Source organism: Zingiber officinale, chromosome 10B (assembly GCF_018446385.1).
Source record: "Zingiber officinale cultivar Zhangliang chromosome 10B, Zo_v1.1, whole genome shotgun sequence".
In the NCBI taxonomy this organism is placed as follows: domain Eukaryota; kingdom Viridiplantae; phylum Streptophyta; class Magnoliopsida; order Zingiberales; family Zingiberaceae; genus Zingiber; species Zingiber officinale.
The window spans coordinates 17,552,024-17,568,381 of NC_056005.1; the positions used below are offsets into that span (position 1 = coordinate 17,552,024).

Here is a 16,358-nt window from a genome sequence, read left to right on the forward strand (position 1 = left end):
GTTGGAAGGCCAGTGCTCTTGCATCATGGCCTTATTAAATTTACCAAACAAATATTAAGTAGGGTTCCATGATAAGAAAACATAATATAAGAAATGCAACAGTGCTGTAAACTACTGAATCCTGCTTTCTTCTTTTCTGCAGGGAAAAAAGAAGACTAGATTTCTGGTATCTGAATGAGCTTTGCAAGAAAGGCTTGCAATTATTATGTCATCCTGAACTGCTGATATCAAATGTTACATTTGATATTAGGGATATAATCAACTCAACTTTTGTTTGACAGTAATGTGCTGTTACCATAAATTTAATAACCTCAATCTACCAGAATTAAGTTGTAACAATGAAATAGATAGCATTTAAAAGACAAGCACAATAAGGCATTTTCTATATTTCCTCAATATGAGTTTCTTTCACTGTTATCATGAACTGCTGCTTTTCTGATTAACAAGAAATATAAGGAAATTTACTTGTAAAGCACCTGAAATTTCTCTTGGTTATTCCCAGAATTCGGCGCATTGTAGTGCTTTTGTCATCTCTTTGAGTGACTACCAATGGCAGTGGCTGAAGCGGGAAAAGAATCCTCTTTGTATGTTCTCTGTTGTTCCTTTCATGCTCGTATTACAGTTGGTAGAATCAGATCGGCTGGGTTTGGTCAACCATTTACGCCAGGAATCTGAGGACAATTTGATTCGGTTGAAACCGTGGAAGCATCCCAGTGGAACTGGTTTTTTGACCATATCAACAGGCAAATCATCCGGCGATTCGGAGGACTGGTTAATACTCGTTCCGGGAGATTCAGGTGACAAAACAAAGTTTTGAGAAGTCATGTCTGGGTTAGGAAACACTTGTTCAGGTGGTGAAATAATGGATAAATATTGCTGAAGCATCTGCACAATCTGGGTGAAGTTGGGTCTTGCATTTGGATCCTCCATCCAACAAGAAGTTAAGATCAAAGCCAGTTCTTCGGGGAGGTCATCTGTACTGGGCCTGGCATTCTAAATATGGAAAAGCATAAAGTCCTCACTTCATCAGAGGAGACCACAAGCAAAGCACAGTGAGACTACCTTGAAAGCAGCTGCAAAGGCAGCTTGCAGGTTAGACATCCCTTGAAATGGAAGCTGATTATGAAGCATCTCCCATAACACCAGTCCAAAGCTGTATACATCCACCTTGTGATCATAATGTTTCTTTTGCCCACGCTTTAACGTGACATTATTGCATAACTATAAAAGGAGAAAAGATGAGCAACCAAATGATAACAAAGATTCAACTGCAAGCTAGTGAATTGTCAAAAAAAAAAAAAAAAAAAAACATTAAGAAGACCTCTGGAGCCATCCAACGATATGTCCCAGTTTCAGCAGTCATCATCTCTGTTTCTGTTTCCTCTCTTGCCAGACCAAGGTCCACTAGTTTCACAGTTCTCAGATCTGTAGTCAATAGCAAGTTTTCTGCAACAGAAACAAGGATCAAAATGTCGTCATGATATAATGCATGATAAAACTAGAATGAATATTTGAAAGGAAGGTCATGAAGAATCTAAGGACGAGACGTTGGAAGCATGAAGAATGCTTTTAGTTACCAGTAGAAATTGAAAGGAAGTTATTTGCAATCTTTCAGTAATGATGCAAAACAACCAAGAAATCTTAAACAAACTTCAGAAGTTGGTCATATGTGATGAAAAGTAGCTTGTAGTTTATTTCTTTCCCAGTGGCAAATATCTAGTGGGGATACACCTATGGTAACCCTTGGAGATTACTTCAAATAATCTTGACCCTCTATAATATTCCATATAAGATTTCATCGATTGACAGTACATTCAGATTACTTATTTAAACTAGCTTACTTGTTTTGACCCCATTATATAAGAACTAACCAACATAATAAGCTTTATGCAGAAACTCATGAGATCACAATGAAATTCATGAAAGTATCTTATTTTCACTCCCACGGGTGGGAAGTGCCTACTATAGGTGGTGGAATGCAATGGCCATATGAGCATTAAAAACCTTCTAAAAGAACAAACATTTGTGTTTCTGAAAATATAATGAAATTGATGTGCGTAGATTATATGCTTATTTTGATTGATAGGATGCGATTTGGAGTAAAACAGAGCTTAAATGGAGTCTAGAGCTTCCCAAAATGCCCGGGCCGTGCTTACGAGACATGGACGTGTGAAAATATGGCACAAACCACTACCCACACGGCCTGGCCGTGTGGATTCCACACGGCCGTGTCAATTCCACAAGGCCATGTCATTTTCAGCATTGCAGACCAAAAGTAAATCGGCCATAACTTTTCGCTCGGTTGGAGTTTTGGGCTATTCTTTATACCAAATTGTAACTAACTTCAAGATCTACAACTTTGCTAATGACTTCAACTCGAGAATATCACGTTAAGATGTGCTAAAATGGTCTAAGTCCACACAGCCTTGACACACGTGTCAATCCACACGACCGTGTGGAATTTCCAGAGAAGAAGAAGGCTTTGGCCGTGTGGAATCCATACGGCCGTGCCACCGAAGCAGAGCCAAGGTAGCACATGGCCATGTGGATTCACACGGCCGCGTCACAACCCAAGCAAGGGCCATGTCTACAACTATAAAAGGGGTTTTTCTCCCCTTTTTCACTCATCTTTGGATCTTGGGGAAGGGTTCTCCCCCTTGGGGGAGCCCTAGGCTTCATCCTCGCCGATCTGCACCGATTCATCCACCTTCGGAGCAAGGGAACGCCTCCAAGAACGCCACGCTTCAAGGATAAGCATTCTCTTCTCTTTATCTCCATGTATCGAGTTATAGTTTGCTTCTTTATTCGTCATTGGATTGTAATCCCTTGCTATCGAGTAGATTCTCTAGATCTAAGATGTAGGAAGTAGTTGTGATATATGACTATGTATTTGAATATTTTCCTATGCAATGATGTGTTTATATCATGTTATATGTGTGTTGTGTCTTGTATGTGTTTGACGAAATATGTGTGAGGTCAATTCATGTAGATGTAAGGGATTTGTCTCTATGTTAAAGGTTGCTACTAGACTGGATAACTAGGGGATCCTCGGTGACAGAGGATACCAATTTAACTGGACATATATGCCCTTAGTGACAGAGGGTATCGATACGTACCCACTTTCTAGAGTCAAAAGATCTTAACATAGGGACTAATCCTTATTAGGGCATTCTAATTGGAGTTGATACTCTAGTGCTACTGTTAGGAAGTACATTAGATAACTCTAGGAATGTATGACCGGGGACCTGTGACAGAGGGTAACCTTTTAACTAGACTTTCTAGAGTTGCTTCTTTACTTAATGGCGTTAGGACTCGGGTGAACTTTCCGGTACGACTTTCGCCGGGTTGCACCCGACTCTAGTTAGAAGCCCTACACGAGTATAAGCATGAAGTTAGGTAGATGAACAATACATAGGGACATTAACTAGCATCATAACGAAACCGAAATTCTAAAATCTATCATCCTTCATTCATCTACGCTCCTCTCTCTCTATTCTCTCTTTTCCTCTCTCTTCTCTACTCTCTTCTCTCAATCTCTCTCACTTCTTCCCTTCTCTCTCTCTCTCTCTCTCTCGCGCGCGCGCGCGCGCGTTTGTGAACGACCTTCCGATTGTCTAGATAATTCGTTGTGCGAAGTTAACTAGTAATTAATCAACAGTCCCTGTAGGATCGATATTTTTATTACTGATAACATAGTCGTGCACTTGCGGCTTCATAACAGAAACCTTAATAACCCAAATGAGTGATTACGAAACTAAAATAACAACACTCAATAGAGCATTCCTATTCAAAAAATTCTGTGATTCCTATGTATCTTTTCCTTTTATAATTCTGTATTGCCAATGCGTACCTACATAAAATTCAAATTCCTTGAACTAAAGACCATATAAGCACAAATTCCATGACATAATTATAAAAACCAGACTGCACCAGTGAGAATTACCAAGCTAGGAGAACAGGTGGTCCAAATGTGCATAAAATCTAATAAAACTGGTGAAAACACCCAACTCAAACTGATGAGCCAGCCAGTGATATGAAATATGAAAACCAATGAGATTTGATAGGATGTCTATAAGTAAATGATTCAAAAAATCAGTGAGCAAACCAGCAAAACAAAGACAATGCAATTTTATAGGATATCTAAAAGTTAAAAATGTATAAAATTTAAAAGGCATATGTTGGCAGTACGCTGTCAACCAATCACATAGCATATGTATGCTACACTGCACAAGAGCATATAAAAGGAAAAAAATGGTAAGAGAGTCTCCAACCACGTCAATAAAATACATATAATAATAGTCATGATCGACAATGATAAACCGTAGTCCAATTAGTTACATATAGCCAAAATTAACTTACTTACCATCTATAAAATAACTATTAAAGTATATCTGGAGGCATATGTTGTCAATATTAAACTACTAAAATATTATGTCGATATCTAATGCATTTACTACTTTTAAGATACCTAATAAGTTAGCACTACAAAGTTACAAACTACTAAATAAGGTAGATTAAGGTTTAAAATCAATTTTGTTTTGTTTAAAATAATGAAATAAGGCTTTTAAACTTCATAGAGTACGTATGTTATATGGTGGCAGGAAGCCTGAGTACGTATGTTATATGCAATTACATATGGTAGTTAAGCAGCCCCCTTTAAAGTTTGCCTATGCATTTGTTTATGTGGCTAAAGAGGGAGCATTTAGATGCTTCCAATTAGTTGATTTCGTAGTTTTAGAAGCGATTGTATTGTCTAGTAAGTTATAAAACTTCAGAACGTAAATTGACCCTAGCCCCTCAATCCCTTGTCCACATTCTCATTGCAACCCCTCACACCTATTGTAGTGTCACCCTCCCTTTCCTTATTAGGTATTGTTGTGCTGGTTGATGCCCCTTTGGTTCATGTCAAGAAATTAGTTTGGTAGATTCTATACAAAATTTTAGAATGATGAAGTTGGATATTGATTTGATTCCATAGTTCAATATGATTTAAGTTCAATGCATGGTTTGAAATTTCATGTCGTGCTAAGTGACATGATCAAAATGTACAATTTAGGAAAATTACTAAAATTTGATACTGAACTTGACGGATGATCTCTAGTCTACTGTGTCTCTCATGCTAGCTATGCAGATGAGTATTGTGTCATCTTGGCATGTTTCGATGTGTACCAAAGCATATCCAATATTGACACAATATAATGTTGAAACCTTATTGTTTTGGCAAAGCACTAAAATTTTGCCTGGATTGATAGTTTATCTTATCTTTTGCACAATTCTCATTTTGGTATTAGCAATGTGTAACCAATAGTTGAGATGCTTGTAATATTGGCATGCTCTGAAATTTTAATTCTAGTGATTTAATTCATATAGACAAATGCCGAAGTAACAATCCATGGGGATGAATATTATAGTTTTAAAACTTTTTTGGATTTACTTTGGCATGCTTGTGAATGTGCAAAATGTCGGCTTGGCTTGATGTAACACCAAAATTGTACCATTCCAATTAGAGACTAAAACTTTGGCATGACATGAAATTTTAAATCTTTAATGCATGTCAAATAAGAAGGGGAGCCTTGGCGCAACGGTAAAGTTGTTGCTTTGTGACCAAAAGGTCACGGGTTCAAATCCTGGAAACAGCCTCTTGCAAAAAACAGAGTAAGGTTGTACAATGGATCATTCCGCGGGACCCCGCATAGTGGGAGCTTCGTGTACCGGGCTGCCCTTTTTAATGCATGTCAAATAAATATATGGTTTGTTATGTAAACCTAGATGGCTTTAAATGTAGGTCATTGTATTTGACATGAGTATCCATTTAATGACTTTTGTAAATTTTCATATGAGATCAATAGGGTGCTAAGTGTCTATTGGAAGTTGTGATTATTGGTTCTCATTATATGGTGAGAATAATGTACTTTTAACGAATTGCTTATATTGATTGATTTCATATGATATGTAGAAGATGAAAACTTGTAAACATCTTTTTAAATCACATTTGCTCATGTACATAATGTACATTATGGGATGACTTGATCACACGCTTGCATATGCTATTTAAAATTAAATATCTATATTAATTGTGGATTGTTTCTTAACCTGCCAAGCCAAATTGTCGCAGTTAAATAAATCAACTACAAATTAAGAAATACTATTTTGATGTTGGGTTAAATTGTATGAAAGTTGGGAGGTTTAAAATTTCATTTGACTGAAGGTTTAGTCTACGGTTTTGATTTTGTCTTGTAACGACACTCACATGCTTCAATGTATTTCAAAATATGTTGAGAATAACTCATGATTTTTAATTATATAATTGATCCCACTTGGCTTGTTATATACAACTATAAACCTATAGCAATTAGAATAACAGTTGAATTAAAATTATTACGCAACAAGTTTCAAAAATATGATAAGCAACATGACTTATGATTATTTGGAATATCAAAAATCAGCATCGTGAATCGTATGATAGCATTAGCTAATTAGTCTTCCGACACCTAAATCAAATATTGCTCTCTCTCTCTCTCTCTCTCTCTCTCTCTATGTGTGTGTGTATTTGGTATTAGAACTATTTTTTTCACATGTTTATAAATATATCTTGAATAATCACCGAAAGTTTAACTTGAACTAGCACAACTGCATGAAACAAACATGAATGTGTTACAGATGCATCTCAATTTCTCCAATTCTAGCATAGCTCCTATTTACTATTATTAATTTCCAAATTGGCACTGCCTCTCTTTTCATCACTTAATATAGTATATCTCTTTTCTGTGACCAACAAACAAAATTGAAGAATAACTCATAGGAGAATCTTCTTGTCTTAGTTTTTGATAGTACTAGCCAAGACAAGCCTTATCTTGGTAAATATATCCCACTAATCGGTATGAACAACACTGATATTTTCTTGTGCCAATTCAATATATCAATCAAAGGTTAAAATGATATGTTCTGAAGTTGTGGTCATACTAATCATTACCAATCCACTCTTGAAGCCATGAGTTGGGTATATATCCCCATGCTATTATCTTCGTCTATCAAGAGTTGACAATTGTAAGTTAACATGTATTCATGTTCTTTCCTATAAAATGTTTAAGATTTCCCCTAATACTAAATGGCACTTAAACCCAAGATCCTAGCAATAATGTGCTCTCTAATCAAATATGTAAGATTTCTCATAAATTAGATATTTCGCAATTAGCATCCAAGTTCAAAATCTCAAGCCATGTCAATGTTTTGGTCTTTAACTAGAACGATATTGTTTCGATATCCTGTCAATGTTTTCATGCATGGTGCCGATAATAGATTGAAGTTAAAGAAGGAAGGAGATGAAGCATAGTGATCCGGTGATAAGGACGGGGGATCCTCGTTGACGGGAGGTCAACGACGCGTGAAGGTCAATGGTCAAGAGGGTCAACCCCCAAAGTCGTGCCGAGCGAGCAGAGGTCAGGCCGAGCGGACTGGCGGGCCAACCAAGCATCCGGCCGACCGGACGTCCGACCAAGGGTCCCCCGGACCGGACGAAAGATAGCCCGACCAGGGGTCGAGTTTCCGATGCTCAAGGTAAAAAGTCTCTAGGCCGAGCGGCCAGGCCGAGCGCTCGAGCCACAGAGCAAGAAGGTGCAATCCCATCCGAGCACACGAGCAGGGCTTCCCGGCCCGGTCTGAGGTACCGGAGCATTCCTGAAGGCCAGGAGCGCCGAGCGGCTGGTCCACTCGGCCCGGAGATAAGTAAGGGCGCAAAAGAGACAAAAAGGACAGCTGGTAACTTCATCCTCGAGACACCTGCCGCCGACAAACAGCATGGTCGGCGGCCGGAGCGGACAGAATATCGTACGGTGGAAGTTTCCACCGTCACATCAGGGATATGCTCGAACGATTGCGGAATAACGTCAGACATGCTTTTCTGACACAACCCTACTGAGGTATGTTTGGGGAAACGTGCACGCATCGAGAAGCATGCCCCCGGGGTCCTATATAAGGACCCCCAGACTTCGACGGAGATATGCATTATTCATCACTGTAGCTACATTAACGTTACTCTGCTTCTTCGTTACCTGACTTGAGCGTCGGAGGGTCGTCGCTGGGAAACCCCTCCCGGCTCGGCTTCTTTGCAGGTTCGCCGGAGATCTACACTACCAGTCGGAGACAACGGAGAGTGCCACGTCCCCAGCGTCCGTCGACTCAGCGCTCGGACAGGATCACATAGTAAGGAAGCATTGTCTATGCTAAGCATGATTTTAAATCTTGTATCATGCCGGGCAAAACAATCAAAACATATCATTCCGGTAAATTACTAAAACTCGATACTATACAACACTGCATAGACAATGTCTCTTTTCTTTATTTCATCTCCTTCCTCCTTCAACCTCTAATTTGTTACCAACACTATGCATCAGAGCATCAATACGATGCTAGAATAGTATCTTTCCGGTCAAACACCGAAACTAGCACGGCTCGAGATTTTGAACCTTGGTGCCTAGTGGAACGATACGTTTCAGCCGTTTCACCTAGCACAATACGAGATTTCAAACCATGATTAGCATTCAATCTCAAATATCTTGTTCTTTCCAATTAAATCTTAAAGATCTCTTCTAAAACTATATTTTTTTCAATAAAGTCATGTATTCTTGCTATCTAATTTAGTTGTTATCAAGATCATCCCACTGTAGTTTTACACTTGATTAAGATCAAAACTTTTGGTCCTTTATGTCCTTGCCCAGATTGTGCAATAGAAAATGGTACCAATAAATGTTTGATTCCATCCATAAATCCATTTTCTTCCATATGAGTTCCAGTATCGATAAGAATTCTAGTTCTTACTGCTCATATGTTATGGTATGAATATACCATACCAATTCGTTATAGATGGATGATGAGATTCCATTAATTTAGAACCAATTCAAATAGACTTATTAAATGTTCCCATTGGCGTACATCCAACAGGAATTAGATTTGCAAGTCCTTGAACATTATTCATCTTAAGCACTTGGTAGCAGCAAGATCATACTTATTTTGACGCACCCTTATGGAGCCAAACTATCTCTAATGTTATATAGAATAGGCTATAATGACTCTATTTTGTCTACCTTCAGTCGAATGAAAAAAATCTTAGTCATTCAGTAGCTAACTCTTTGGACAACTTATCTTAGAACATAAGACAATTACTCAAGACTTCAAGTAGCCTAGCATTCAGTCAACTCTTGAGTTGAGTAAAGACTTCAATTTGATGAGGCTCACTTTTAGTCAATTGAATATGTTCAGAGATCCTGACTTCACACGACTTACTCCCTTATAATTTTTTTTGGAAAGATCAAGATTGAGTTGAACCACTTATTATAACTCAGAACCTATTATTCCTTGGTCGAAGGCTTCCTACAAGCCATTAGGTAGACAAACCCGGCTGTCTAAAGATACACATTTGTCACATCTAAAGACACACATTGTCTTGATCATGTTTAAAAGTGTGAACCCCAAATTACAATGATTCGTAATCTCTCACAGCTCACATAGCTTTCAGGTCTTCAACCTTGTTGATGCTTTATGTTGCCCTCTAGTTCACTTTGTATCATATCCTCAGTTCCTTTGATACCATCCGTCGTTTTTCACTTACAAAGTTGAGCTATCCTACAATACACCTTGCTAGAAATTTTCAATCCCTCATAGACTCCATGTTTTTCTTCTTCAATCACCTACGAGCTTACCTTGTTATAGGTCATCGAGATATTAAACCAACAATTGCTTCATGCTTCTCATCCTAGAGTCCGCTTCACTAGGAATTTTTGGGCCCTCAGATGCTCCAAGGCATCCTTTGTTGTTCATTTCCAAGTCCACCTCATTGCAAACCTCTAAGCCAGCAAGCATAATTCATCTCACTTACAGAGTTAACCATAATACCTTAACCACGTCAAGTCACGAGTTCCATGAGCTCAATGTGTACAATACCAAATCTCCACCCATTTGATGCACTTATTAAAAGCTGATGAAGCTAACTTAAATCCTTTGCTAAACACATTAAAATAACTTAGTTGAATTCAACCACTTGGGAGAAACATTGCATCATTAGATATAGCACGTATCAAGTCTCCTATCAAAATAATATATCAACTTCATTGAAATTCTAGCGTTGCATAGTGGTATGAATAAAGACAATGGCACTATGATTAACATCCCAGAATTAGGGATGAAAATCAGATAGGTTTTACCCAGGTGCCTATGATAGTTGTCCCATTTAAGTTAAGTTCAAATACTCATTTCTAAGCAAAGCAAGTATTTGATATTTACCCATCCAAGTAGTTGTGGGTATTATGTGATTTCAAATTTATACAAGTTGAGTATTTAGTGTCCATATAGAATAATATTTAAATATTTAAATATTCTTTTTTAATTTGTACTTAGTGTTAGTTGTTAACTAAAAGTGAAAGGTTTTGTCTTAATAAAGTAAAGACATAATATATAAAATTTAAGTTTAGCAATATTAGACGTAGTAGGTGATTGTTAAGATAGGAGATAATGAGTTACTTGTAACTGAAAACTTTAAGTATTTAGCACCATTTTTATAAAAAAAATAGAGGGGTTGAGAGTGATGTCTTAGTACAAGTAGGATTGTTGAAATGGAAGAGAGCATTGGATGTTCTTTGTGAACGTAAAGTACCTTTAAAATTTAAAGAGAGGTTCTACAAAATGGTGACTAGGTCTGGTAGGTTATATGAAGTTGAATGTTGAGCTATAATTCGATCACATGAACAGAAGATGAGAATCGTAGAGATAAGGATGTTAAGGTGGATGTGAAGATATATGAGGATAGAAAGGTTAAAAAATGAGAATATTAAAGAGAAAGTCGGGGTTGCGCCTATTGAAGAAAAACTCTGAGAGACACATTTAAAATGGTACGGACATATACTTAAATCACTAATAAATACTTCGATTAAGTGATGTGAAACTATGACAAATACACACATTAAATGAGAAAGAAGAAGATCGGAGAAGACTTGGTTAACAACGTAAAACAAGGTAAAATTTATTTAAATATAGATGATGATAGAGTCGAGAATAGAACCCAATGGCATAAGAGAGTCCATATAGCCGTTTCCACATAGTGGAATAATGCTTAGTTGTTGTTGTACTCGGTCAATGTTAGTTGTTAACCAAGTTGATTGTAAGATTTAGTACTACCAATTTTATTCCTGCTTAAGTTGGATTGTATAAACCTTCTTATTAATAATTATTTTGTTTAGTTTGAGTAAAAATATGATTGTCTTGTTTGAGTACCTTACGGTTGCACGTCTTGTTAAATATTCAGTTGGAGAGCTCAAGTAGTTAACTGTAAATTTTAAAAAGGTTAGGTACTTGTATGATTAAGGATTTCAAGTTGCATGTAGAATGGTAAGAACTTGATTCATCAAAATTTCTACCTAAGATCAAGTTCTGCATTCATTATAGAACACACATTACATAAATATTCAAGGTAAAAAATACCACCTCCAACAAAAATGGCTACTGTAAGTATAACACCTGCTAATTTGAACATTGTTGGATGGAACCATGTGTACCCAAAGGGCCACAATGTGAGCACAGGTTAATTCATAGCAAAAGAGCAAGGCCAAATAAGAAATGAGTTGTGTTGAAGGGTATTGGAGGTGCTCATTTCCAATGTCCTACTAAAGGGAGCTCTCAAATCATTTGAGTAGCTTCTTATAGCAATTTTTTCCCGGAGCTTCCTTAGATCTTTTTGGAAATTCTTCATAACACTCAAGATTTTAGTGCCCTTCAAGAACTTTAGCAAAGAAAAAAAGCGCAAAAAAGGAGATCTACTTTGACTAAGCTACCCCTAATGCTACTTCTTCACTTGTACAAATCTGCTTCAACCCAACTCTACCTAGTGGATCAAACTTTTAATTTTAATGAGTCTCATCCTAGACTAACTTGTTCATCTTGTCCCAGTTGCTTCTAAGTGGCAAACTCAACCCGGACCAAACCATTTTAGGCCGAACTGCATCCCCTTGGGCAAAGTAAATAGACAACTTCGAACCAAGCTTCACTCAACTCACCTGAGCTTAACTAGCCCCAAATCAACCTTGATAAAAAATTTGACCTTCTTTTTATTCATCTAGATATAATATGAGGTCAGAGATAAATCAATATATACGAAAGTAAAAGATAATATGTTACAGTCAAAAATACACATTACAAAAAAAAAGAAAAAAAAAGCAAAAGGTGATATAATGACACAAGACAATCACCCTATATCAAATAAATTTTTAAAAATGACTATTTTTTAGGTCTTAGATTGAAAAGTTGAAATAAATTTCCATCATATAAATTAGTGTTAAAAAACTAGTTTTGTACTTTTGCAATGTTGTACAATGACATAAATTGACATAATAGGAGTATAACATACTATAAGAAATCATTGATCATATTAAGGATGCCCAATTTTGAAATAGCAAATAGAAAGAACATAAATGTTTGTGATTTTATGGATACCTTTTATGATAATAAATTCATGATACACTTCATGATCTCCAAGGTTACACAGGTCAACCTTAGTGTGACCTCATGTCTTGCCTACATTTATTTGGAAAGGTTTATTAAAGAAAACTCTAATGTTTCCTAAAAATAAATTATCCATCTCAGTTTAGAATCATCATGTAGGATAGATGTATTCTTCGCTAAGGTTTTCTTGTTGACCGAAAACCTCAAACTGAGCTGGAACACTGCATATCATAAAAAGGTTATTTTGTATTCTTGGTCGATCTGATGTGCAGATGCTGAACAATAGGTGGTGAATACTCAAAAACCTTGTAATCTTTTTGTAATCTCCTTTGGAAATTATATCCTAGTCCTTGTGGATGTAGGCATTGACCAATTTATCTCCTTGTCCTTGTGGATGTAGGCCTTGATAAAATCAGGTATTTTTATTCATGTATCATTCAGTGACATTTGCCTCTGAACTGTAGTTCAATTTCTGAAAGGAATGTGGACCTATGGTTTTATTTTCAGTTAATCACTGTTCTATGGTTTTGTTTTCAATTAATCTATGTTCTATGGTTTTGTTTTCAGTTAATCTATTGAGAGTTCAAAATTTTGACATTTCTTTCCTTTCACTAAATTGTTTCAGATTCGTTGATGTGTTGACCAGTATTCCAAGTTCAGCAAAACAAAGGCTGAAATATGTGCCTCTAATCAGCATTGTTTCAACAACAAAGGGACATATTACCAAGGACAAGACATTATAATATAACTAAACCGACATTCTAATATAACTAAACCATTATTACTAGTGAAACCAGTAAACCTGTATCAGCGTACTCATGTACATCTGTTTCAATATGTTTTAGTCTTTTGTTCTTTCTGAAAAAACTAAAAAATGAATAGTAAAATAGATATCAAACATCCATCCAAAACAACTTGATTATAGTTACAATAAGATGATAGAAATGGGTATTGGATTCGTGATTAGCCAAACCTCAATGGAAAGTAATGATACAGTTTTAGTGAAATGGCCTTGCGCAATGATCAAGCACTAACAAGCTTCAGATAATTTGTGGATGTAGCATTCGAGATAATGTGCAGAAATAACAAGCAGTAACAGCAAGAATCAAATCAATAAGCATGTATATCACTAACACTAAGAAATCATCCAATGTAGTACCAGGCTTCAGATCACGGTGAATTATTCCATGAGAATGAAGACACTCCACAGCCTTAGCTATATCTACTGCAAAGCCAATTACGACAACAGGCTCCAAGCTCCTCGGCCTCATGTTCCTCAGGTATTTTCGCAGAGAGCCCCCACCCAGAAGCTCTGTAACCACTACCATCGCAGGCTCCTTCAAAGCTCCAACAAACTGCAATTGGCATGAAATCAAATGCCAAATACCATGATCAACCAATATATCCCGCAATCCAGTGAAAGAAAAGGAAAAGTTGGAAGTAGAAAAACATCACCAGAATGAACCTTAACGAGATTATTATGCTGAACTTGTACCAGTGCAGTCACCTCCCTCATGAACATTGCCTCTTTCTTCTCCATATCCTCAGGGTTAGGTTCATTGTGCAAAATCTTAACAGCAACATCTTGATTCTTATACCTGCAGCCAAGAACAGCCAAGCGCCCATCACAAAACAGAAAAAAGTGGAGATACACAAGAAAGTGTTCTAGATCATTTCAAGGACGCCGTGAACAATTAGTTTAGAACAAAGAAACTCACTTCCCCGAATACACTTTAGCATAGGCACCCTCCCCAATCTTTGAGCCGACAAAGAGCAACTTGGGATCAATAAGCCACTTGGGATCCAGAAACCCGTCATTAGAGTCCATCTCAGCAGAAAATTGATCGTATCTAGTATTTGTCTTCACAGTGAACCACGAAAGTATAGTGGAGACAGTAGACGCATCAAAAACCCCCCGCTTTTCGCGTATTTTATCACTCCACAGCCTTCCAAAAATACACCTATTACTCATAAGCTGCAAAAAAAATCAAATTTTTATCACAAGAACAAGAGCCCAAGTTACCTCCAAACTTCCTACTCCACATCCAAAAGCCAAATGCCAGTGCTAACGTCAATCGTCTTCATCACCTGCCCCTTCTTGCGTGTTAGCAATGGCAAACAGAAAGCAAACCATGAAAAGGTTGGAGACTTGGAGGGCCTCAAGAAATCATCTGTTGGAAGAGAGGATAAGTTGTTCGAGCAGAAGTAGTAGAGAGGCGACGTCGATGAAGAAGAGGTACCGCGACCAGCACAAGCACAATCATGTAGCATCATGCCATATTGTAGTTCGACATTTTGCCTCGACCTTGAGGACCTTTCCATTTATGCCATTTACTTGCAAAAAAATATTTAATTAATCTTTTAGTCTTATGGAATTAATAATATCCTTTCCATTGCACCCCTGCCAAATATGATATTGCATATAAGGCCTTCCATATGCAAATTCATTATGTGAGTTTACTGACTAACATTGCAGGTGAACGAAATGAAGAAAATTAATTTGTCGGTTTCTTTTAATTTCCTGAAAGAAAGAGAAGAGGCAGGGAATTCAATTCTAATCATTTTTTGTTTCATTAATTTAATTTCTACCCAAATTCAATAAAAATAGAGGGAAAAGAAACTTCAATATTTAAAAGAAAGTCAATTTGTTTAACTTTAGATAATTGAGTTTTAGTTTTGTTTAGATATGATACAAAAATTAGTTCTACAACTTAATTCAAACCTCATATTAGAAATTTTCAAACAATAAGAATACCAATTTCAGGATCTAATTATTCCTTTGCAACTGAGACCATTATATTAGTTTCAACTTAAATTTAAAAATGTTTTGGATTAATTAATTTTACTCAATTTTATTTAATTATAAAATAAGTTCTTAATTACACATGCAAACCTTTATCATATTTAACAATTTGTTCGAGCTTTTGTTGTGAAAAATAATTAATGCGTATCGTTTATTCAAAAATCTATTGCGTTGAGAAAAAAATAACAAATATATTTATTGAAATAATTCAATCAACAAATACAACACAAATCGCCATGATCTGCTCCAACAATAACGCATCACATAAACACTAAAAAAGGGCACATACAAAATTAATTAATTAAACCATGGATTAAATTAAAGCGATGACAAACCCCAAAAGCAACACGATATCAGATTTAAAAAAAAGTACAAGAAGATCGAACGAGGCTTATTGCTTTCGGCTCCTCCTCTGCTGGTACTTATTTTTGATCCAATTGAACCCATTGACCGTGCCATCCTTCACCTTCTTCAACCCCGAAGATGCCACCGCCTTCGTCTTCTCTACTCCGCCCTTCCACCTGCTGCCGCCGCCCTTCTTATTCTTCCCTGCCGCCACCGCCGACGACCCGCCGTAGTCCCACTGGTCCGCCCACGACGTCGTCCCAAGAGAGCTGCTCCTCTCCATCGATGGGTTTGAAAATGGTGCCGGCTCCGGTGACTTGTTTGAATGGGAATCGAAGGCGGCTCATCTTTGCTTATTATATATTGAAAGCTGGCGCGCAGAGGAAGGCGCTCGCGTTGGATAGTTTTATCTTTGCGGTTCGGATTGCAAGTGGAGAACGTGAAGGGTGAGATCATCGCCCATGGCATTGAATATCTCACGTGCTCCGGATGCGTTGACTTTTATTGTTTGTGGGATCTGCTTTCTAGAAGGAGGGATCTTGGATTGGCCTGGAGGAGTTTTTTATTTGCCACGTGTTCCAGAAGCTTTTAAATTTACGTTGACCACGCCGAACGTAGACGTAAATGGTTTGTGGTAGTTGGCTCAGTTATGTTTGCTTGAGCAAGTGGAAAAAGAAAAGGCAATCGTTGGTAAACTCTTCTCTTTTAATCAAAATTAATC

At 37.1% G+C, this 16,358-nt stretch overlaps 2 protein-coding genes across 2 annotated transcripts; both read right to left on the bottom strand.

Moving 5' to 3' along the window:
• Window positions 1-362: 362 nt before the first annotated feature.
• Window positions 363-14,813, bottom strand: LOC122029824 (serine/threonine-protein kinase STY13-like). Its single transcript, XM_042588954.1, has 7 exons — window positions 14,513-14,813; window positions 14,208-14,435; window positions 13,955-14,087; window positions 13,649-13,844; window positions 1,322-1,446; window positions 1,063-1,221; window positions 363-993 (listed from the first exon to the last, which is right to left on the bottom strand). The coding sequence occupies exons 2-7, from the start codon at window positions 14,315-14,317 to the stop codon at window positions 544-546; spliced, it is 1,173 nt and encodes a 390-aa protein (XP_042444888.1). The 5' UTR covers window positions 14,318-14,435; window positions 14,513-14,813; the 3' UTR covers window positions 363-543.
• Window positions 14,814-15,585: 772 nt separating this feature from the next.
• LOC122030232 lies at window positions 15,586-15,983 on the bottom strand. The gene has a single exon (XM_042589405.1). It carries the CDS (start codon window positions 15,918-15,920, stop codon window positions 15,684-15,686), a length of 237 nt encoding a protein of 78 aa, XP_042445339.1. The 5' UTR covers window positions 15,921-15,983; the 3' UTR covers window positions 15,586-15,683.
• Between the last annotated feature and the right edge of the window lie 375 nt (window positions 15,984-16,358).

Bases quoted from the DNA above. Each gene is read 5' to 3' on its own strand.
- LOC122029824 (XM_042588954.1), bottom strand. From the start codon at position 14,317: ATGGACTCTAATGACGGGTTTCTGGATCCCAAGTGGCTTATTGATCCC. The intron at 1,222-1,321 runs GTCTTCTTAATG...CTCCTTTTATAG, and splicing joins ATCGTTGGATGGCTCCAGAG to TTATGCAATAATGTCACGTT. The intron at 994-1,062 runs GTAGTCTCACTG...TTCCATATTTAG, and splicing joins CCTTTGCAGCTGCTTTCAAG to AATGCCAGGCCCAGTACAGA.
- LOC122030232 (XM_042589405.1), bottom strand. From the start codon at position 15,920: ATGGAGAGGAGCAGCTCTCTTGGGACGACGTCGTGGGCGGACCAGTGG.